The 23,189-nt window shown below is 39.7% G+C and overlaps 1 protein-coding gene across 2 annotated transcripts in view; it reads right to left on the minus strand.

Moving 5' to 3' along the window:
* Positions 1-23,189, minus strand: part of prkceb (protein kinase C, epsilon b) — a 90,299-nt gene that overhangs the window by 35,264 nt on the left and 31,846 nt on the right. Inside the window, exons 3-7 of one of the 2 annotated variants that reach the window (XM_046870940.1) lie at positions 5,261-5,420; positions 2,277-2,311; positions 2,075-2,163; positions 1,761-1,890; positions 1,024-1,166 (exon numbers count right to left, since the gene is read on the minus strand). In XM_046870940.1, the coding sequence (XP_046726896.1) occupies positions 1,024-1,166; positions 1,761-1,890; positions 2,075-2,163; positions 2,277-2,311; positions 5,261-5,420 (557 nt within the window). Of the gene's footprint in view, positions 1-1,023; positions 1,167-1,760; positions 1,891-2,074; positions 2,164-2,276; positions 2,312-5,260; positions 5,424-23,189 lie in introns of both variants that reach the window. The other variant, XM_046870933.1, reaches the window with a different exon arrangement.

Consider the following 23,189-nt stretch of genomic DNA (forward strand, 5'->3'; position numbering starts at 1 on the left):
AATAAAAGGCTTTGTTCTGAGTATGTTAGGAATACAATCACTTCAGCATGGTTCTTATCTATTACACTTATGCTGGGTTTAGTGAGGTAAATCAGGACGATTGTTACTGTATTACAACAACAATAAGAGGAAAAAAAGTAATATGGACTGGGTTTTGAGGACTGAGTGCAGTGACTACTTTACTGCTGAGTAAAGATGCAAGACACGGTACAAGCAAACAGCAAAAAAAACCTGAGTAAATCCTATACAAATAAGTGGTGGATAAGTGACATGTTTACATATAACACAAGCTGTCCTGTTCTTATCTTTAAAAAAAACTATTATATTTTATTATTCCTGCCTCTGACAGTATAAGAGTGCTTCTAGAAAAATGATTAACCTTATAAAAATCCAGAACACATACACTAAATGGACACGTATTGGGACACGTGATTTTCAGAAGGCCCAAAAACGTTACAGAATGATAATTTACACATTGCCAGCTCCGTGGCATCCGTGGGTTGAAGTGGAATGCTATAAGGCTCTGATCAACCCTATTGAGCACATTTGGGATGAACTACAATGCTGAATGCACCCCAGACCTCCTCACCCTACATCAGTACCTGATGTTTTTAACACCCTTATGGCTGAATAAACATCAATTTCCACAACCAAAACTCCAAAATCTGGTGAAACATCTTTCCAGGATAGTGGAGGTTATTATAACAGCAAATAGGGATTAAATATTGTAGTAATAGTAGTAGTAGTGTTGGTAATAATAGTAGTAGCAATAGTAGTGGTAATAGTAGTTATAGTTGCTGTAGTAGTTGTAGCAATGGTAGTAGTAGTACAGAATTATATTAATAATAAAAATTATATAGTATTAATAGCAGTAGTAGTAGTAATAGTTGTAGTAGTAGTAATAGTAGAAACAGTAGTTGTAGTAGTAGTAGAGAAGGGGTTAATTTTTGACAGTGGATAAATACTGCAAAGTCCTCATTGTGCCCATTTGGAAAGCAGAATTCCCTCTGATAGCCCTCTTGCCTTTTTCCTCCTCTGTGCGCTGCTGGAGATTTTATCAGGCGTCACTCCGAGGTCAGACAGCACTTTAGCAATGCCCCGTGCATTGACGCCACAGTTTGGAGCTACATTGCTTTCACAGCGTCTGTGTACATTCATCTTACACACTGCACAGAGACAGGGAAAGAGACAGAGAGAGAGAGAGAGAGAGAGAGAGAGAGAGAGAGAGAGAGGTGAAATGGTAAATAAAAAGTTTATATACGGCAGTATGTTTACATCAAATAATTCATATAAAAGATAATTCATAATCAATTTAAATGAATGAATGAATGAATTTCCATAATGATTAATATGCATTTTTAACACTGACCTACCGCTATTACTATCCAAACACGCTCTACACCCTCAAATATCAATATGAATAGCAACACCTGTACTTATTCCATCAGGTGGTAAAAGTTACAAAATTAAAAACAACCTTATATAAAAGCAATTATTCATGTATGAGTTATAAAGCAAAAAAATGTAGTGATTAATATGTATTTTGCATCAGTAAAAACAAACTCCTGAATCCATCCTCATTCTTAAATGTGTTTAACCATGTGTATGGTGCAGAGCGGAAGCATTTCCATCATATGCTGATGAGGAAAGCGAACACATCTGAACAAATAATCTGCTTTTATTATTAAACCAATAAATAGGATCATTAACATCACCCCTGATCTCAATATTATTATTATTGCAATTTTGTATGTGCTCACCTTTGCACTGCAGTCCTTGCCTCATCAACCCCCACAGTAACGAACCACAGTGGTCACAGAATGTGGGCACTTTGTAGTTGTGAATGCTGAATTTATGGGGCATGTTCACACTGAAGCGCTGAGAGCCCACCTGCAGGGGGAGACCAAGCACACACCACCACATTGGATCAGACAAGAAAATCTCATCTCATGCATTGCTAAATGCGCACTATATTTAATACCACTTTCTGGTGTTGGATATACTGTAGATACCATACATGTTATAAGAGTTATTATAAATAAAGTTTTCGAACATCAAGCATCATGTTTCTTACCTCCTCCGCTGTGTCCTCCTGTTTCTTTAGTCCTGCACATTTGGTTATGATAAGCTCATGACAGCGTTTGTGAACCACACATGTGCACACTAAACAGCACAACAAAAAAAGGACATATAAGCTCATATCATACACTGTAATTTTTTATTCATATTTTGATTTAGGTACTAGAGGCATATGTGTACAGACTACAAGGTTTTACCTTGACACTGATAGCCCTGCTTTCCTAGAACACCCCTGTTTGCAAAGAAAGATCAACAAAAGTTTTAATTTATGTGCAGTATTGTGTAAAATTCCTAGACATTTCCAGATTTTAAAAAAAGTATAAGAAGTATTAAACAATAATAAATTAAACAACTTAATATTTGCTTTTCTAAGCAAAATAATATCTGTAATTTCAGGTGTCTTTTGCAAACCAGCCATCAGAGTTGCACAAACCAGTGCACTCTTAGTGCCGGTCCCAAACCCGGATAAATGGGGAGGGTTATGTTAGCAGGGCATCCAGTGTAAAATGTGCCAAATTAATTATGTGGATCACAAACCTAAATTCCATTCCGGATCGGTCGAGGCCCTTTTTTTTTTTACCAACGACCGCCACAGGTTTTGTTAGCCTACAGGGTACCGGGGGACATTGCACTACTGTTGGCCAGAGGAGGAAAAGGAGAGGAGGAAGACGTCTACAGAGACAGCAGGGAAAGGACAAGTGGAGGAGAGTGGAGGTTAAGGTGTTGATACTATGACTGGTAAAGTGAGAGAGGAAGCTGTTATGATTGAGGGGAGAAAGATAGATATGTTGTGTGTTCAGGAGTCCAAGTGGAAAGGGAGTAAGGCCAGGAACATTGGAGGTGGGTTTAAACTGCCCTATCATGGTGTAAATGGATAGAGAAATGGTGTAGGGGTGATTCTGAAGGAAGAGTACAGTAAGAGTGTAGTGGAGGTGAAGAAAGTTTCTGATAGGGTGATGAACGTAAATCTGGAAGTTGAAGGGGTGATGATAAATGTGAGATAAAGTAGAAGGAAAAATTCTAGAGTGAGTTAGATAAAGTGGTTGAAGGTGTTCCTAGGAATAAAAGATTGGTCATTGGGGCAGACTTCAATGTGCATGTAGGTGAAGGAACAGAGGTGATGAAGAGGTAATGGTTAGGTATGGCCTTAAGGAGAGGAATGTGGAAGGGCAGATGGTGGTGAGTTTTGCTAAAAGGATGGAAATAGCAATGGTAAGTACATATATTAAGAAGACAGAGGATCATAGGGTGACGTATAAGAGTGGAGGAAGGTGCACACAGGTGGACTATGTTCTATGCAAGAGATGCAACCTGAAAGATTTTGGAGACTATAAGGCAGGTGGGAGTGTAGCTAAACAGCATCAACTGGTGGTATGTAGGATGGCTTTGGAGGTGAAGAAGATGATGAGCAGAGTGAGGGCTGAAAAATAAAAGATGGTGGAAACTGAAGGAGGAAGACTGTAGTGTGAGATTCAGGAAAGAGGTCAGACAGAGGCTCAGTGGTGGTGAAGAGGTGCTGGATTGGGCAAAAGGCATACAAGGAGCTGTATGAGAAATTTAACATTAAGGAAGGAGAAAAGGATTTGTAGCGATTGGCCAGGCAGAGAGACCGAGCTGGGAAGGATGCGCTGCAAGTTAGAGCAATAAAGGATGCAGATGGAAATGTTTTGACTAGTGAGGAGAGTGTGTTGAGAAGGTGGAGGGAGTATTTTGAGCAGCTGATAAATGAGGAAAATGAGAAAGAGGAGGGTGGATGAAGTGGAGAAAGTGAAGCAGGAACTGGATAGGATTAGTAAGAAGGAAGTGAGAGCAGCTATTAAGAGGATGAGAAGAAGAGTGGAAAAGTGGAAAGTCGGTTGGACCAGATGACATACCAGAAGAAGCATTAAGATTTTTAGAAGAGATGGCAGTGGAGTTTTTAACCATGATTCTAAAAGGTGATAGGATGCCTGAGGAATGGAGAAGGAGTGTGCTGGTACCGATTATTAAGAATAAGGGAGATGTGCAGACCAGCAGTAAGTACAGGGGAATAAAGTTGATCAGTCACCCCATAAAGTTATGGGAAAAAGTAGTGGAATCCAGGCTGAGAGAAGAGGTGACCATCTGTGAGCAACAGTACGGTTTAATGCCGAGGAAGAGCACTATGGACGCAATATTTGCTTTAAGGATGTTGATGGAAATATTGATGTGAATGACAGACTGGTTCAAGGTGGAGGTGAGATTTCATCAAGGATCGGCTCTCAGCCCTTTCCTGTTTGCAATGGTGAGGGACAGGTTAACTGACGAAGTCAGACAGGAGTCTCCGTAGTGAGGGAAGACATGTAGCTGGTTTGAAAGTGGGAGATATAGAGGACAGGGTAGTATGGAGACAGATGAACCACTGTGGCAACTCCTAACGAGAGCAGCAGAAACAAGAAGAAGATTTAGAGGACAGAGTAGTATGGAGACGGATGATCCACTGTGGTGACCCCTAATGGGAGCAGCTGAAAGAAGAAGCAGTCCCAGGTGATTTTTGCTCTTGGATCTGGAGAATCTGTGCCATAATTTTGTCTGGAGACTGAATTTTTTTTTCATGCACATTTGAAAAAAATTAGGGTGTTTTATAAAGAAAAGCATGTACACAGAAGAGTGGAGTGTGTTTGTGGAGATTTGTGTTGAGTCAGCTACAAAGGTGTTAGTAAAGTCAGGTACTGATGTAGGTGAGATGAGGACTGGGGTGCAGTCAGCGTTCACATCCATCCCAAAGGTGTTTAACCTGATGATGGAACAGGTTAGGATCTTTTACTTTAAGTGAAGGCTAGTAAGTGAATTAAAGTGAAATGTAATGCATTAAAAAAACATCCTATACAATCGTGTGGTGAGTGTTAAGTGTCCCAATACTTTTGTCTATATAGTGTACAATTTAATATCTATCTATCTATCTATCTATCTATCTATCTATCTATCTATCTATCTATCTATCTATCTATCTATCTATCTATCCATCCATCCATCCATCCATCCATCCATCCATCCATACATCCATACATCCATCCATACATCCTTACATTATTAAATTAAATTAAATTAAATTAAATTAAATTTTTTATTTAATTCAATATCATTTATTTTGTGTCTATATATCCTCGTAAACAGAGCGGATTCCCACAGATGTGTTACCGCGACACATCTGTACACTCACCAGATGAATTCGCGGCAGTGTGAACAGTAAGTGGGTTGTCTCAGGTAGGTGGCCATGAACTTGTGGCCGTTGACCTGATGCACTCTCCTCCGCACTGCTCCCTGCCTTTTCCTGGGCCGCATACGCTCTCGAAACACTCTCTCCTCATTCTTAAAGCTGCCTGCTGACAAACACATGCGCATACACACATTACAAACGTCTGCATTGTGTTGCACGGAAATGTCAAAGTTAGTTAGCACAGGACTCATTTGGACCACAGTGTCACGTTTTCGCAGCTCTCTTTTTCACAGTAACACAATAATCGTCTCTCATTTTAGACAATAAAAACATCAAAACCCGAATTAAATCTTTTAACAAATCCAAATAAAACGTTGTTCCAGAATACAGAAACTATCAATGCAACACCTTTTTAGTTAGGTTTAAATCATTTATGCAAATACTTATAATAATACTTAAAAATAATATATTAAAAAGGTTTATTCAAAATAGTACACATCAACATTTGTTTGTTTAACCTTTATTTGTACAGGCAAGTCATTAAGAACAAGTTCTTATTTACAATAGCGGCCTGACAAGTGGAACATGACAATATTTTATAGATATTTTTAGTTTAGTTATCAAGTTTTGATAATGGGATGGTGGAATATTTTTTTTCGTTGTCAGCCTTTGTTTCAAGCCAAAAAGCAGATGCCAGAATTAATTCATTAATTTGTTCGTTCAAGCACACACACGCGCAAGCACGCACGCACGCACGCACGCACACGCACACACACACACTGGCACAAAGTAATTTCACAAAACTAATTCACTTTCTACCCAAAGAAAACCCATGTGGACATAAACACAGCACAGAAAAAAAGGTACTTTATACTTGTCACATGTACTTTACAGCAAAGTGAAATTCTTACTTCGCATATCCCAGAGATTTTAGGAAGCTAGGTTCAGAGCTCAGGGTCAGCCATGATACTGGGCACTGAGGGTTAAGAGCCTTGCTCAGGGGCCCCAACATACTGTAAAAGCAGGGTCAAACCGAGTACAGTAAAACTGTGGGACGCTACACAATTTATCCCTTGCATGTTGTCCCTTCAGAATTTCTCTGAATTCCTCTTAAGCGTGTCAAAATGCAGTCTAATCTACTTTTCTTGTTCTTAGTCTTCAAACGTGCATAGATACACACCTGCCTTCAACAAGACCCCCAAACATGTCTACAGCATTTCGTGTTTCCTTAACTATTGCCTACATCACAAAGGATACATTTGCCCAATAATGAGATTCTTTGACACATATAAAGTGGTATTCCAATAACATAATTTTGCTCTTAGCAATAAACATGGTCAGCGTGTATTATCAAATAAAGTGCTCAGATACAGCATTATGTGTTACATCACATCGCATATGATATAACAATAGATATCATCTCAGGAAAGCCTTTTGGGATGCAACTCTTAAACTCAGATATGTGTTTGTGTTTGTATTCACTTGGGCCACACACACAGTGCTACTGATCAATGGATTGACAAATCACAGCACTGTCCAAAATGCCAATACTCGACATCTTTCAGACCTACACGCATGAGCGCACATATAGACAACAGTGTTGAGTGCAAACACAACTCGAGCAAAAAAAGGAAAAAAAGAGTCTGTGCACAATTTGAGGAACAAACCTGAACTATAGAAAGCTGGTTCCATGATAGCCAATGTTAGCAAAGTTAGGTTGCCCCTATCATGTCCTCAGAGTTGGTATTTACCTTCATATTCAATGCTCCCCTGCCACAGTCCATTACTGTAACATTTAAAAATCCATTATAGTTCCATAAAGTCAAAATTAAATGGCACTAGGGACGAGCTGAATTAATGTTATCCATATCCCAGTGACAAGCTCATAGACAAGCTTGCAAATCTAAGAATAAACATCTTCCTATCTGACCGTGCTCTGAACGACTTAATAGGGAGATATACCCTGAGATATTAGTCCCCATGAAAAGCCTTGAAAGGTGCAGCATTATAAGATGTAATGTCCACTAAAACAGGAAGTCAGGGCTGGATAGTAGGGATGTGCTATTCCATAACTGAGAAGGGTTCAATTTACATCTACTAATAATGATACTAATATCCTTGGTTGAAGGATACAAACTAAAAAAAGGATGCAGGTGATCGGTGTCGGATTAAGTTTCTTGCCCAAGCACCCAAAAGTGGCAGACTTTAACTGATATAATTTGAACTCACAGCTAATCCAACATGAAGTATGTATGTTTGTTAGTTTTTTTAAACCAGTATCCATTTGATTCATCAGTTGATTAATCGGTTATCAGCAAGTATGATCCAACCTAGCTATTGGTACAGTATCTGTAAAATCCACCCCTAGTGTAACCACCCAAGCTTAATTCGTCTAATTACTACATGCCGTGAAATGCACCCCAACATGCTAACACTGGCAAAGCACCATCACCTCGTTTAGAACGGCGGCAAACACAGAGCAGTGCAGCACACATCATTAGAGAGAGACCAGCCCAGAAAAAGTGCTGCAAGACAACTGCTAAGTGGGTCACCAATCACCCAAACAATGTCCTTTTTTTAGTGTTGCTGCCTGAAAGATTCTTCAGCACCCTGAAAACCAACATAGAACAATTTTAGTTGGAGCTTTTTCTCCTTTGTTGTCTCTCACCACACTGCGCAACACTCCAAATAGCTAATTAGCTCTGCACTCTTTAAAAACACATTATGTAGAACCATAGATTTATGTCTCATTATTTGCCACACTCTGCGCATGCCTTGCTTTCATATGTTAGAGATACTGTGCATTGTGTGTGTGTATATAGATATACATATGCAACTGAATTAATGTACATTTATTAACATATTCCACAGTAGGCTTGTGCTCTGTGTATTGTTTGTCTTTAAAGAAAATAGACTTGCTTTGCATATAGTTAATCAGTTTAGCATTTAAGCATTTCACTGCACAATGTATGAGGATGTAGGTGACAAATTAAACCTCAGCCTCTCTCTCTCTCTCTCTCTCTCTCTCTCTCTCTCTCTCTCTCTCTCTCTCTCTCTCTCTCTCTCTCTCTCTCTCCCTCACTGTCTCTCTCTCTCTCTCTCTCTCTCTCCCTCCCTCACTGTCTTTCTCTCTCTCTCTCTCTCTCTCTCTCTCTCACACACACACACACACACACACACGCACACACTATTTCACTCTCTGTGGAAATTCAGAACTTTGATCACTCTCGAGTATTTCCTCGTGAGACTTTGCTGAGGATAGAGATAGAGAGAAAGCAAGAGCTCAAACTGACACCATACTGTCGGTTAAACGAGAAAGCTAGATATTTTGATTAATAAAACTATAACAGAAAAAACCCAGACTGAGAGAAAAACAGTGGCTAAGAAAAGTCAGCACAGGTAGACAGGCATATACAGAGATACACACATTCTGAAAGAGTGCATGATGGATGTATCTGAGTATAAAAGTTCAAGTGTTCTCATAAAGGTGAACAAGAGGCCAGATTTGAAGCCCTTTAATTTCAGGTCATGCAGCATTACAGCTTCTTCTTAGAAACTTTTTCTTGAATTTAAAGGCACTGATTGTTGTACTAAATGATGTTCATGCTAGCTTGTGTACTTCTCTGCTTGTGTCTGTGTGTGTGTGTGTGTGTGTGTGTGTGTGTGTGTGTGTGTGTTTGTGTGTGTGTTCTGCCTACAATACACCAGTCTTTTAAATGGTGTTTAAGTGTCCTATCTATTGAGCATCCATTATTACATCACCATATGCAACATAACTGTGAATGAGCAGATAACGGCAAGTGTGAATGCTACCTATGGAAGTGGCATTGACCTTTGGTTGTTTCAGACATCAGTTAAAAAAATAAAAAATCATTAGCTGAAATGTACTTAGATGTAACTGTAATCATTCTGACTCAATGCAGTTTTGATTGTTGAGAGGCCAAGGAGTAGCATCTTGGTATGACCAGAATTTAAATGTACAACCTATAGAGTCATAAAGTCCAGTGCATTTAACACTAAGCTACCACCTTACAAGAATAAAATTTGTCCAACAGCTGATATAACTTACATTTATGAGATTTGCCAGATATCCTCATCCAGAGCAACTTTAAGTTGTTGAGAGCCTTCCTCAGGGGCCCAGTGGTGGCAACATGGTGGTGCTAGGATTTGAACTCACAACCTTCCCATTCAAAATCATGTTGGATGTTAACCACTGAGCTACTAGTATCCCATTTGTCCCACAGTGCACAAGCATGAATGTAGGAATAATAGCTCTACTGAATTGCACCTAGGTGGAATGAGACTGTATGTGTGTGTGTGTGTGTGTGTGTGTGTGTGTGTGTGTGTGTGTGTGTGTGTGTGTGCAGACTGGCCTGCTATGGACCACTGCAAACCTCCAGGGTTAAGTGGTTACTCAAAATGAATGAATGAACCTGTATTTCAGTATAATATTTTATGATTTACTACTTTAAAGGAATAAAGCAGGATAAAATAGAGGTGGACACAAGGTAAGATACAAGATACAAGGATGAATCTTAATAATATACAAGGTGGGAAACAAGATACAAGGATGAAACTTAGTAATACCTATATTTATTGTAATATACTTTGTAAAAATAGTATCTCTATTGACTTTACTCTTACTGTTCCGGTTCATTGAGAAGTAAAGTATGCAACTTTCCTAACTGAGCTAATAATAATCTAATAATGTAGGTAGTAAAACTGTTCTGGGGAATATGCACAAACAAACACACTTTCACATGCACACACACAGACACAAACATACCTACAAAGGCAAATATTGACTTGTATCGATAAATGACTGCTTAAGCTCCCTGGGTTGCAGAATTGATGCACTTCCAAGTGGAGGTCTTGGCTGGGTTTGTCTCACTCTGTTAATAATGTCTGAGATTAAATTTAAGGTGCAGATAATCCTATGCCTGCTTTTACATCCATCTATGGGCAGAGGAGAAGTGGTATCTGTCTAGTCTCAGAGTGATGCCACTGAAAAAAGAGTGTCTCCTCTGATTATTACACATGAATCACTCACATCCTCAAAACAGGAACACAGAGAGAGAGAGAGAGAGAGAGAGAGAGAGAGAGAGAGAGAGAGAGAGAGAGAGGGAGAGAGGGAGAGAGGAAGAGAGAAAGAAATGCAGACAGAAAAAAAAGAAATGAACCATTTAGAATATTATTAGGCATAAAAAAATATGAATCAGTTGAGTGACTATTACTACAAATGCTCTCAATGACCACTTTAACTATCAAAAAAGGCAACAGTCATAGATAAGTGCTTGTCCAGCATGAAAACACCAAATGCCCATTTTCTTGTATATAGTAACTAGTATTAGTGTATAATGGCGTATTGGGACGTTACTGAAATTCCTATTTACACTACAGACCGGAAATCAAATATTGCAGAAAATAAATGAATACATTCAACTGATACATCTGATATAATCCTACACTCACAGATTAACATTGCATGAAATATAATGCACATATATCAGGTCAATGCTCATGGTCAGGTTTGTTTCCATGCTTTACAATTTCCTATAATACTCAGAAATTGTGGATCAAACATTGTAGCCTATACCATTGCCTGCTATAATCAGCTGCAAATCTTACAGTATATACCTGGTAGTATGTTTAATGTATTACCACTATCAGCATCTAAATCTGTTTGATTTGATGTGAAATATTTACATCTGTATTCATAGATGTATTTAAACTGGATGTAATGATGGCCTAGACTTTTAATGTGAACTATATCACTATGGAAATACTGGATAACACTGTTCCCAAAAAACAGGGCTGCTGGGAAAAAAAAGTCATTTTTCATTCGCAATGTATAACAACGAATATCAATTTTCGGTCCTATGGAAATTTCTGGCAAACTTTCAATCTTCTGTCTAATGTGACTGAGTATGTGAGCTGCGCTTCACAACAACAATGCCTTTCCCAAGTCAGGGAACTGTTATTTATAGCTCACAACAATAGACATCTAATAATACACTATAATAACTAAAAGTACGTGGACTCCTGACCTTCAAACCCATAAAAGGACCTTCCCTAAACTGCCGCCTCAAAGCTGGAAGGACAAGATTGGGTAGACTGTCTCTGTATGCTGTAATAAAGTGATTTTCAATTTTACTTAAGTTCAGAGGCCCAAGATTTTCTAGAGTGACAATGCTACTGTGAACAAAGCAAGGTTCATGAAGGTCTCTAGGTTACGTATGTAACCTTGGTTCCCTGAGGGAACGAGACGCTGCTTCAACAATGCTTTGGGAACGTTTCCGCATTGTCCACGCTCTGAATCACCTGTGTAATCAGTCCAATGGAAAGAATGGCTCAGCCCTTGTCTCGAGAGGGCTCCGCTCCCTAATTTAAGTGGCCCAAGATATACACTGCCTTTAAGTAGAGCAGTTTCCCCTGGGCCCACAAGAGGATCTGACATACCAGCTTGTATAGAAGGCAAGATCGCAGACCACCTGGTGGTTCATGTAGGAACCAACACATGGTAGCCCTTGAGGTCTCGAAGAAATGCTTCAATGCTTGAAGCATGGCCAGCATCTCCAGGCAATTGATATGCCATGTATAATGGATCCTTCCCCAGAGACCTTGTGTAGGCCTGTGAGGAACGCATTTTACATGACAACCAGCAACTCCCAGCATGGGGCCTGAGACAGGAACCCGGAATCTCTTCAGACACCTGGTCACATGTGCAGGAGGCCAAGTGGTATCACATTGGACGCTGCTGCCCTTAGACACTGCAGTCCTAAAGCTGCTTCACAGTGAGTGCATCTGCACTTTGTGAAGGTGCGGGGTGAGAGGGCAAAACAAAATGGAAGGACCTGGTATTGGTAAGCTTCGACCCCGAAAGCAAACCTCAGGAACTTCCTATGTTCCATGACCAGAGCCTGCTAGAGCCCCACCAGGGTGGGGCACACCGCATTGAACCGGGGAGGACAAGACTCAAAGAACTCGTCAAGACACATCGGGCAGATCGCTAATGAGCTCTAATGCCTAGAGCTACGCCCTGGTGGCAGGGTTAACAGACCAGCTGCCTGCAGGCGCTGGGGTGGGGCGGGGACTGTATACTGAGGTGCACAGCGCCCTTCCCAGGGGAGTCCCCAGATGGTCTATTGAAGGTGACTGCCCTTAGTCCAGTCAGCTCACAGGGCTTCGCCTTGATCCCTAGCAGGGGGAGTGCGAGTCGCGACGCTCTGCTTTTTGCACCTCACGATGCTGGAGGTGCAGGGTTGTGGTTGGAGCGATGAGGAAGATACCAAATGCCTTTCAGTAGACACAAGAGCGGCGATGGACCGGCCAATGGCCCTTGCAATCTCTTAAGATGCCCTGTCTCTGAGAGCTCGCAGAGCATCCACCCCTCAGAGGAAGTGAGGCGGAGAAAGGCATGCTTCCAAACCTTGTGACAGAATGCTGGACCGGCTGCAAGCCCTATGTCCTTAAACACCGCTTTGCCTCAGCGAAAGCGGGCCAGAACCACAAGGGCCGGGAGCACTCTCCTCAAAGAGTGCTCTTCACGATCTGTGCAGCCGATTCCCCCTAGGAACCGACCTAGCATGAAATAAAACACAAAATTGCCTTTTTGTTTTGAAAATTTTGTTTAAAAAATTTTTGTTTGTTTAAAAATGTAAATATATATTATATAGATACAGTGGAACCTCGGGTTACGAACGCCCCGGCATACGTATAATTCAGGTTACAGTTTATAAAAAATGTTGCCTCTAGTTACGAGAAATTTTTTAGGATACGAGCGTTGCGCACGGAAAAATCGCAGGCAGGTTAGTTTTTTACGTATCGCCACGTGCTCTCGCTGCGCTCTCGTGCAGCACATACACATCCGCTCGTCGCTCTAACAGTGTGGATTTACTGAACTTTAAATACTGTACGTATTCCTATCACCATGCCGCCAACAAAGTAGCCTGATGGAAATTCTCCTTCCAAACAATAACTCTCCCTCCTCCCGCTTCTACGGACGTCGTCTCCCTCATGCACGCAGCGAGACTTCTTAAAGGTAAGGTACCATTTAAAGATTTATTTTTTATATGTTTATATGTTTTTATATGATACGATTTCAATATAACATGTTAAAAGTAAATAATATTAGTGAATATTGGCGTTATTTTTTTTTTAAGAAACACTTTTTGGGTGTCCAGAACGAATTACCGAAGTTTCTATTCATTCTTATGGGAAAATTTGTATCGGGATACGAGCTTTTCAGGTTAAGAGTAAAGTGATGGAACCAATTAAACTCGTAACCCGAGGTTCCACTGTATATTAAATAGATCATTTGTACATGGTAAAAATGATGTGAAAAAAAGAGTAAAAAAAAAAACCTGAAATAAATTGTGTACAGCAAGATATTCAGATTTCATTGAATTTAGTTTAGAAATCAAAACCACTATAAAATAGTGATAGCTTTGCTTTCTGAAAAGGAAATCATTGTTTTCCTCAATCCTTAATATGTCCTTCCAATCTCCCAACACCTCATTCAAAAAGCACAAAATTATTGAGAATGCAAGCCTTTAGAATTGCAAGCAGCTGATTTAGCTCTGGCTTTCATGATATTAAATAATGAATCAGCAAATTTCTGCTTAGAATTGAAAGAGCAACAGGTTACAAATGGCAGGTTTTAAATGAAAACGTCTGCTTATAGTGATGTGCAAAATGTGTCTGTTTTCATTATGCAGGCCATTAGCAAGTGAATTAATATTTATGAACACTGAAAGCCTGCTTTATGATTTTTAATGACTATTAGACAGCAACAGGGAAAATGCTGAACTGTTACCAGACGGGATGATAATATCACTCAACATGTAGAGAATAAAAGTCATAAGTTCCTGAAAATAATTTAAAAACTTTTGCTAAATTTTGAGTGAGCGCCATAAGAAGCGGTTCTTGGGAGTGGACCTAAGACTTTTGGGCCCCATGGTGCAACTCTGATCAAATGACAAAACAGGAACAAAAGAGGAAACTGTTGGATGGATTCAAAGGCCAACTTGAAAAGTAATTGAAAGTGTGTGTCCACTTCAAAGGACTTGCAAGTGTGTGTCCACCGGCTTTAGCCAATAAAATCAGGACACATGCGAGGCTCTTCTTCTGCATGCACGCCATGTCCTCAAGTTTACCCCTCTGGCCCGTCAATGCAAGCATCACCTAGCAACAAGCAAAGGGTGCCTGGCAACAGCCTCCGCCATGCCCCCTTGGGTTCTCTCTGCGAGTTGGTGAAAGACAATGCGTATTAATCACATCGTCATTCACCTTAAAATTCTTTGTTTGTCAACAGAGATGCAATAAAGCGTTTCGTAACTCTCTAAAAGTTATGCACGCACACACACACACACACACTTCACTCTCGCCTATCTGTTTTTGTAGAATGCCCACCAATGGGTTTCAATCCGTACAGTGAAGCTTATTAACTGCTTACGATGCAGACTTACTCCTCAAGTCTGGAGAGGTTTAAAATGCAATGCATCTGTCCCTTTCTATGCCATTGCGACACAGTCCTGATACAGCAGGTTTAGGACAGTCGTGTCTCAGGAGTTTAACTTACAGGTGTGTGAAGGTCATTGGAAGGCTCAGATCATTTTAAAGCCATTTGAGAAAGAAAGAGGGAGAGAGAGAGAGAGAGAGAGAGAGAGAGAGAGAGAGAGAGAGAGAGAGAGAGAGAGAAAGAAAGAAAGAAAGAAAGAAAGAAAGAAAGAAAGAAAGAGAGTATGTGCATGGTCCGGTGGGTCAGACAAACTGCGGATGACATAATGAAGATACAAGCACAACAGCAAGCCAACTCTTTTATCTTACCATCTGGCATAGAGATATTTGGGACACACTGTATGCTGAAGGCTAGATACACACACTGTTCATATAAAATATGTGTGGACAGAGAGAGAGAGAGAGAGAGAGAGAGAGAGAGAGAGAGAGAGAGAGAGAGAGAGAGAAAGAGAGAAAACAAAAGAAAAACAAATACAGTATGTAGAAAAAATGAGAAGTGATGTACACTACATTGGATTAGGCCAAACATGTGTGCTGCGTCCCATACAGATTAACTATGTTTTATTGCACAATAAATCAATATGGAAACTGGTAATTTTTTTGGTTCTGTGCCAAAACAGATCAGGATAACTTGTTACCACACAACAGCAAAACCCCATATAATATTAAACCACTTTAGATAATAAAAAAATCATATTCTGAATCTATACCCTAGGTATATGCTCTCTATATCTCCATAACCGAAGCCGATGTGATTCGCATTTCGGTGCATAGCCCACAATATGCTACATTAAGGATTACATTAAAGCAGTTACCGATACGATACAATTCCCCCACTGCAATGCAGTGCGATCCGCTTCAACACAATGCGATTCAAAGCAATACGATTCAATGGAAAAAAATATGATGCTCTGCAATTCAATATGTACAGAGTTTTATTTCTTTGGTTCAGACAGACAGCAAATCATAAAAAACTAAAGAATAAAAATGAAATAAAACCAGATTGCAGCTCTACCTCTGCCATGTTTATCTACTGTATATTCTATGTGACTCTCAGGACATGCCTCGGTCTCCGTAGTGTGACGCGTCAAATATACTTAGCAGCAGTGGTGCTGAGAAAATGCGCTTGAGAAACAGTTTATTAATCAACATATCAAATATTAGTCAAAAATTATTAGTCACATTCTAAGTAATAAAAGTATAGCATATCTATTAATAATTATATACAAATTATTATTATTATTATTTTTTACCGATGCAAACGTTAAAAACTATGCTTCACAATACAAATGCCAACTTGGATCCGATGCACATGTTTTAAATCTAAGCATTTAAATTATAGCACATTTATTAATAACTATATACAAATAAATTGATTTTTTTTATCGATGCAAACATTAAAAACTATGCTTCACAATACAAATGCGAACTTTTATCCGATGCACGTTTTTTAAATCGAAGCAACACATCGTTAACTTTTATGCTGATGCAAATTGGTGAATCTTACCATCCCAACTATACACACAAACCACTGCTACTGTTCAGCACTGCTGTGTTTGTTCGCTGAGATTACACCCACTCCCTCAGTGTGATACCAGGTAATCCATTATATCTCTGAGTCGCTGACATTTCCATGTTTGTTGATGTCTTTATTGCTAGCTTGTGAGATTACTGGGCTCTTAAAAACAGCCTCACTAGACCTTTACAGAATATTTGTACATATACATATAGGAAATACAACCGAATTAGCTTTATTTCTGAAGCAAATAATAGTATATTGTAATCAAACAGTCGTTGTGCTATTTATTGCTGCATAAATCAAACTTGGCATAAGTCCACACTGCGGATGAGACAGCCGAGAGTAGGCTATGATTCTAATGGTCATCTGGTGCAAACATGTAATTAACCTACAACAGTGTTTACAGGTTTGTTTGAAGGTTGAGTTTGTACGACAGATTACAACACAAAAGGTCACAAATCTTGCTCGTTTAAAAAGCGTACATCATGGACATTTTAGCGCATACATTTTAATTCCTAATAAATTGATCAGCAAAACGTTCTGAAGTACAAATTGAATTTTCAACCACCAATAAATCATGCAACATTATACAACACAGAGAATTTGTTTACAATTTTAGAACAAGAGAATGCATGTTGAATGTAGCATAAGTGTCTAGTCAGCTTGCTATATGTTGAATACATGATTTTTTTACACTTCAACTGAGTTCTCCCATGGATATCATACAAATTAAAGTCTAGAAATAAAATAAGATAACACAAGGACACAATTGCACATAAGTGGGAAAAAACTGAGGACTTTATTAGGAACATTAATACTGGGACTTTTGCATTCTTAACAGTCTCTGTTCTACATGACATGGATTCCACAAGAAGGAATAGATTAAAAATGGTCCTCTGAGATTTTAGTCGATGTTGATATAATTACATCTTTCGGTTTATGGTTAGGTTCATGGATCATGCTGGTGGCACCAAATTCTAGGGCCACCATCTATCTGCCCCAGCAAAAATCCAGACTTATCATACCAGGCTAAAATTCTAGACTTTAACTGTTTTGGTAAGTTTTGTATAGAAGTGTAACCTGACATAAGTGAAACCTGACATGATCTTCTGTTGTTGAAGTCCAACCACCTCAACGCTCATGTTGTGCATTCTGAGATGCTTTTCAGATCACCACAATTGTACAGAGTGGTTATCTGACTTACTGTAGCCATTCTGACAATTGGAGTGAGTTTCTAATAAGGTGTAAAACTTCGAAATGTTAGAAAAGTATAAAAATTAGGGCAATGTATCAGGTAAATGTGAAGTCTATTTGACGACTAACACACAACTAACCGTTACAGTAACAATTAACAAACTTACTAGTCTTTTTTGGTGAGCCTATATCCACTCAGATTATGGTTCTTAGCTGACAGGGTCTTGAATTCAGCTGTAGTAGCCTATTTGCCCAAATGGCTTGACATATTGAGCATTCTGAGATTCATTTCTGCTCACCGCTGCTGTAAAGCATGTCAGCTCAGTGTCAGTCACTCAGCTCAAACTGGTCTGGCTAGTCTCATCTGACCGCTCTCATCAGAAAGCAGCCAGAGAACTGTCATTCACTGGATGTTTTTTTTTTTTTGTTGTTTGTCTGTTTTTTTTTTTTACACCTCTCTGTATAAATTCTACAGACTATAAAATCCAAGGAGATTTCACAGTTACAGACAAAGTGATCTGTTTAATTTTTTTTACCTATTCTGATCTATGAGCACTACCCAAAACTTTAACCTGGCTCATATTTTAAATTGTTATTGAAGAAAATGTATACAAGAAAAAGCGTAGAATATATAAATAATGCATAAATGCAAACAGATGCAGTATAAACCATTACAGTATTTTTTGAAGGCTCATATTTACACTAATCATCATTTTCATCATAGCATAGCGCAGGGTTGCTCAAGCTTTTTTCTGTGAGGGTCACATAATTTGTCCTTTTTTAATGGGGAGCTGGGTTGGTAACAAAAAACTACCGTATTTTATAAGCCGCTACTTTGTTTCCACGCTTTAAACCCCGCGGCTTAAACAACGAAGCGGCTAATTTATAAATATTTCCTGTTTTTTTTCCGGTTTCACAAGCTTCAATCCAAAAAACTGAGCGACATAACATTAGACCAATGAAATTCCTGAACGGAAACGAAAAAACGCACTTCACCTGTGTTCTGAGCTGCACGGCATCGGGAGAAAAACTTCCACTGGTGGTGATTTTTTAAACGCACAAAGATGCCAAAAGATAAACTCTCGAGAGTAATAGTTGTAAAACGAAGGAGGAAGACTGTGAACAATGACTTTTTTGGTAGGCTACTGTTTAGATACAAGCCGTTGTAACGAGTTGAGTCTGAGTGAAGGGAGAGCTCGCTAACTCCAGTTGCAAGAGAAATCATATAAGCGCAGACAGGTTTCCAAAACTCGTGCTTTTTTATTTTTTTTGGCAACAGCGTTACAGGTTAGTCAAAGAAACTTAGAAATGAGCATCAGAAAATAATAAGAACATATTCCTCGGTCTTGCACACATGCAGTAATACCGGGAAAATGCAGCGGCAGGCTATTCCCAAAATGCTGCTCTGCTCTTAAAGGAGCCACAACATATTTCACCCGTTACACCGTGTAACAGACACTGTCTTTCGTCAAAGCCTGTGTAAAGTTCATTAGTTTCAGTGTAGACTTATAGACAGGTGCGGCTTATTTAGGTTCAAAATAAAAATCTTTGTATAATTCAGTGGGTGCGGCTTATATTTGCGCTTAATAGTCCGGAAATTATGGTACATGGGCTGGAGTGAATACCAGTATTGCTGGGGAGATTTTATAATGATTTAAAATGTATTTATTATGTCTCCTAATGATGGAATAATTAATTATTTAGTTTGGCACCATACAGACAAACAAGGATTTCTTTCAATAGATGTATAGCCTATTAAATGAGTATTATTACTATCATAATGAAATTTTTTTATATATTCATTGCTATTGAATTCCAAACATTTACTTACCTATGCATATGCTTATGGTTGGTGGGTGAATCTAAGCTATGTTAGCTAGGCTATGTTATTACCTTTTTACTGATACTGATAACTAGGTTGGAATGCACTAACAGATAAACAATTAATCAACCAAATTTTTTAAATGGATATATAAGTAATAAATAAATAATAGCACTCACCGTGCAGCGCACAGCCTCTCGTGCAACAACAAATAAACAGTGGAGTCAGTGATTCGCCTCTAGAGGTCGCTCTCATAAATTTAGACCAGAAGACAGACTGGACAACAGAAAAACTTTCGGTATTGATTTTTGCCGATTGGCGATAGTTCAGCAATCATTGATTCAAGTATAATATATGTATTTTAAATAAAATTTCCAAATATTTGTTATATTAATATCCATTGTTCAGAAAGCTGTTCGATATGTGGGGGCAGGCCGTATTTTGGGGACCCCCTGGTATTGCATGTCTTTCTGCCTGAACACCATGCAGACATGCAGTCTCTGTTTGGCAGCCGATCAGCTGATCACTGCAGGCCTGCCAAAACACATAAATGTGTGTGTGTGTGTGTGTGTGTGTGTGTGTGTGTGTGTGTGTGTGTGTGTGTGTGTGTGTGTGTGTGTGTTTGTGTTTGACATGACTCTTGCTGAACACAGACACACAGTGTATGCTATGGTGGTTTTCATTCTCATGTGTAGTTTGATTCACACAGTGAAACTCTAATGATTAATAGGTTTCAAAGCCACTTCAAAATTATGAAGACAAGATATCAAGATACACTTCATATTCACACACGCACACATGCACACACACACACACACACACACACACACACACACACATAGGCCTTCCTGCACACATGTACTTTATAAACACACTTGAACAAAAAAAGCCTTAGTCAGTGTTACCCTGGGGCTGGCAGGCACGGACTGCTGTACATAAACACAGGTGATGAGTGTGTGTGTGATTATGAAAGTGCAAGTTAATGAGCAACACTATAAGGGATTAATACGAGGAGGACATACAGTTTGTTCTAATGTAAATAGAATAAAAGAGAATAATAAAAAAAGGCAGCATAAAATATTTACATTTACAGTTTGATAGAGAACGAATGTGTTGGACATTATTGTGCAGATTCTGCTACTTTTTTGCGTAGCTTAAATAAATGCAGCATGCTCATAAATGGATTTTACTCCTTACGTGATTTTACTCTGAACTTGGAGTGCTCCTAAAATTCTTTTCTCTATTAGTATAATAAATGGAGACTTGGTACCAGCGCCAAAATGCAATAAAATGAAATGCAATGGACCAGGAACAGCAACCTCAGTGCCAGCCAAGTGGATCATGATAAAGGCACTACACAAAAATGATTGCCAAATCTCTCACCTGAATGAAAGCCTGGAACACATACAAATATACACAGTGCAATCTGAGAGTTTTCAGACCCTCTTCACTTTTTTCAATGCTGTTATGTTGTAAGCTGACATTACAATCATTTAAATGTATTATTCAAATGATTATTAAATTATAAAAAAAATTTTTTTCTCATTAATCTATACTTAATACCCCATAATAACAAAGTGAAAAGTAAATTCTAAAAATGTCTGTAAATATTTCTTACAGCTGCGAGCCCCCTGAGATTACTCCTCAGGCAGTTCTTTTCAAAAGAGCTCTTAGAGGTGCCGTTGCCAAGCTCGAGATCAACTAGCCGGCCGATCAGCAGAAGGCTCTTCCGCCTAGTAAGTTTGACTTAACCTCCTTAACCTTCCAAACTTTATCCGCGACAGGGCTTGCCTTGTCTTCCCAGACCTGCACACCGAGGTGTCCAGGCTCTGGTCATAAAACAGAAAGTGGACACTTTCTTGAGGCAGGTGGCCATCCAGGTGGTCTCTCCATCAGACAGAGAGTCCGGGTTCTACAGCCGGTAATTCATAGTTCCCAAAAAAAAAACGGTGGGTTGCGTCCTATTCTGGTTCTGCGTCAGCAGAGCCGCGCGTTTTGAGACACAGGTTCAAGATGCTGACCTTGAAGCAGGTCGTGTCCAGAGACTAAGGACTGGTTTGTGACCATAGTTCTGAGGAATGCATACTTATATGTATTTATCCCTCCAGCTCACAGGAAGTTCCTAGGGTTTGCTGTCAGGGCCGAAGCCAATATCAGGTCCTTCCGCTTGGTCTTTCACTCTCACCCTGCACCTTCACAAAGTGTGTGGATGCGGCACTGGCCCCGCCGAGGCTTCGAGGCGTCCACAGTAAAAATTACCTCAACGATTGGTTGATATTGGCTCAATCAGAGCAGCTGGTGGTCTGGCATTAAGATGTCGTCCTTGCCCACCTAAAGGCTGAATGCCAAAAAGAGTGTGCTTTCTCCATCACAGAGAACCACCTATCAACATTTGTCCCCTGCTCGCCTTGAGTCCATCTTCGTGGCCGCCAATAGAGTGAGGGAAGGCCAGTCACTCACTGCAAAGCAGTTTCAGAGACTGCTGGGTCTGATGGCAGCAGCGTCCAATGTGGCCTCCTTCACATGAAACCCCTTCAGTGGTGGCTCAAACCCAGGGGTTTTCTCGGAGGGGCAATCCACTCCGTACAATCAAGGTCATGCAGTAAGCCCCGCGTGTGGAAAGATTCCAGGTTCTGACTCAGGGCCCCATAATGGGAGTTCCTGGGCGTCGCATAATGCTCACAACAGACGCGTCCCTCACAGAAACTGGCTTTAAATAACAGATACCAAGAAAATTGTGTCTTGCCTACAGTCAAGCATGGTGGTGCTAGCATCATGGTCTGGGGCTGCATGAGTGCTGCTGCTACTGGTGAGCTGTGGTTCATTGAGGGAAACATGAATTCCAACGTGTACTGTGACATTTTGAAGCAGAACATGATGCTTCCCCTTTTTTCTACATAATAACGACCCAGACTCACCGCCAAGATGACAACTGCCTTGCTGAAGGAGCTGAAGCTGACGAAGTGGCCAAGTATGTCTCCAGACGTGAACCTTATTGAGCACCTGTGGGGCATTCTTAAGCGTAAAGTGGAGAAGCACCATGTGTCTAACATCCAGCAGCTCAGTGATGTCATTATAGAGGAGTGGAAGAGGATCCCAGCAAAATCCTGCTCTGGTGAATTTCATGCCCAGGAGGATTAAGGCAGTGCTTGAAAATGATTGTTCTCACGCAAAATATTAACACTTTGGACACAGTTTTGACATGTTCATTTAGGGTTGCCATTTATTTTGACAATAATGGCTGTATGTTGAGTTCTTTTTAGAGAGCAGAAATCCATACTGCTATACAAGCTGCACATTGACTACTCTAAAGTCCCTTAAGAACATACAAACGGAAATGTGAATGGTGTACTTACTTTTGTAAGATACTGTATGTACATATTTTAATATTAAAAGTTTTTATTAAAAAAATGTACAGACATTTCTAGAATTCTGTTTTCACTTTGTTATTATGGGGTACTGAGTGTATGTGATTGATAAGAAAAAAAAATCTATTAGGAAAATTGCAGTATCAGGCTGAAATGAAGTATACAGCTTTCGACTTCATTAGCATTGCATGCTCATATATAACACTGGCATCAAACACTACTAACATTTGTTAAAATCTTAATTACAACTAAACAAGCATGATATTTAATGTCAAGAACAATGTAAGACATTTTCATCTGGATGATCTGATTAAGGATGACATTCGGAGGTGTCATGACGATGCTGAGGTCGCCTGGGTGGGCATCATGTGAAGCGTGAAACACAACATGTCAAGGTTGTGGCCAGCTGTTCTTACAAGACCACAGTGCATAAGCACCATGGCACTGGTGTCAACAGCTGCACTGAAATAAACAGCTCCCTTCGTGGTTAGATTTGAGACAAAAAAAAAT

Source organism: Silurus meridionalis, chromosome 2 (genome assembly GCF_014805685.1).
Source record: "Silurus meridionalis isolate SWU-2019-XX chromosome 2, ASM1480568v1, whole genome shotgun sequence".
NCBI classification, from domain to species: Eukaryota; Metazoa; Chordata; class Actinopteri; order Siluriformes; family Siluridae; genus Silurus; species Silurus meridionalis.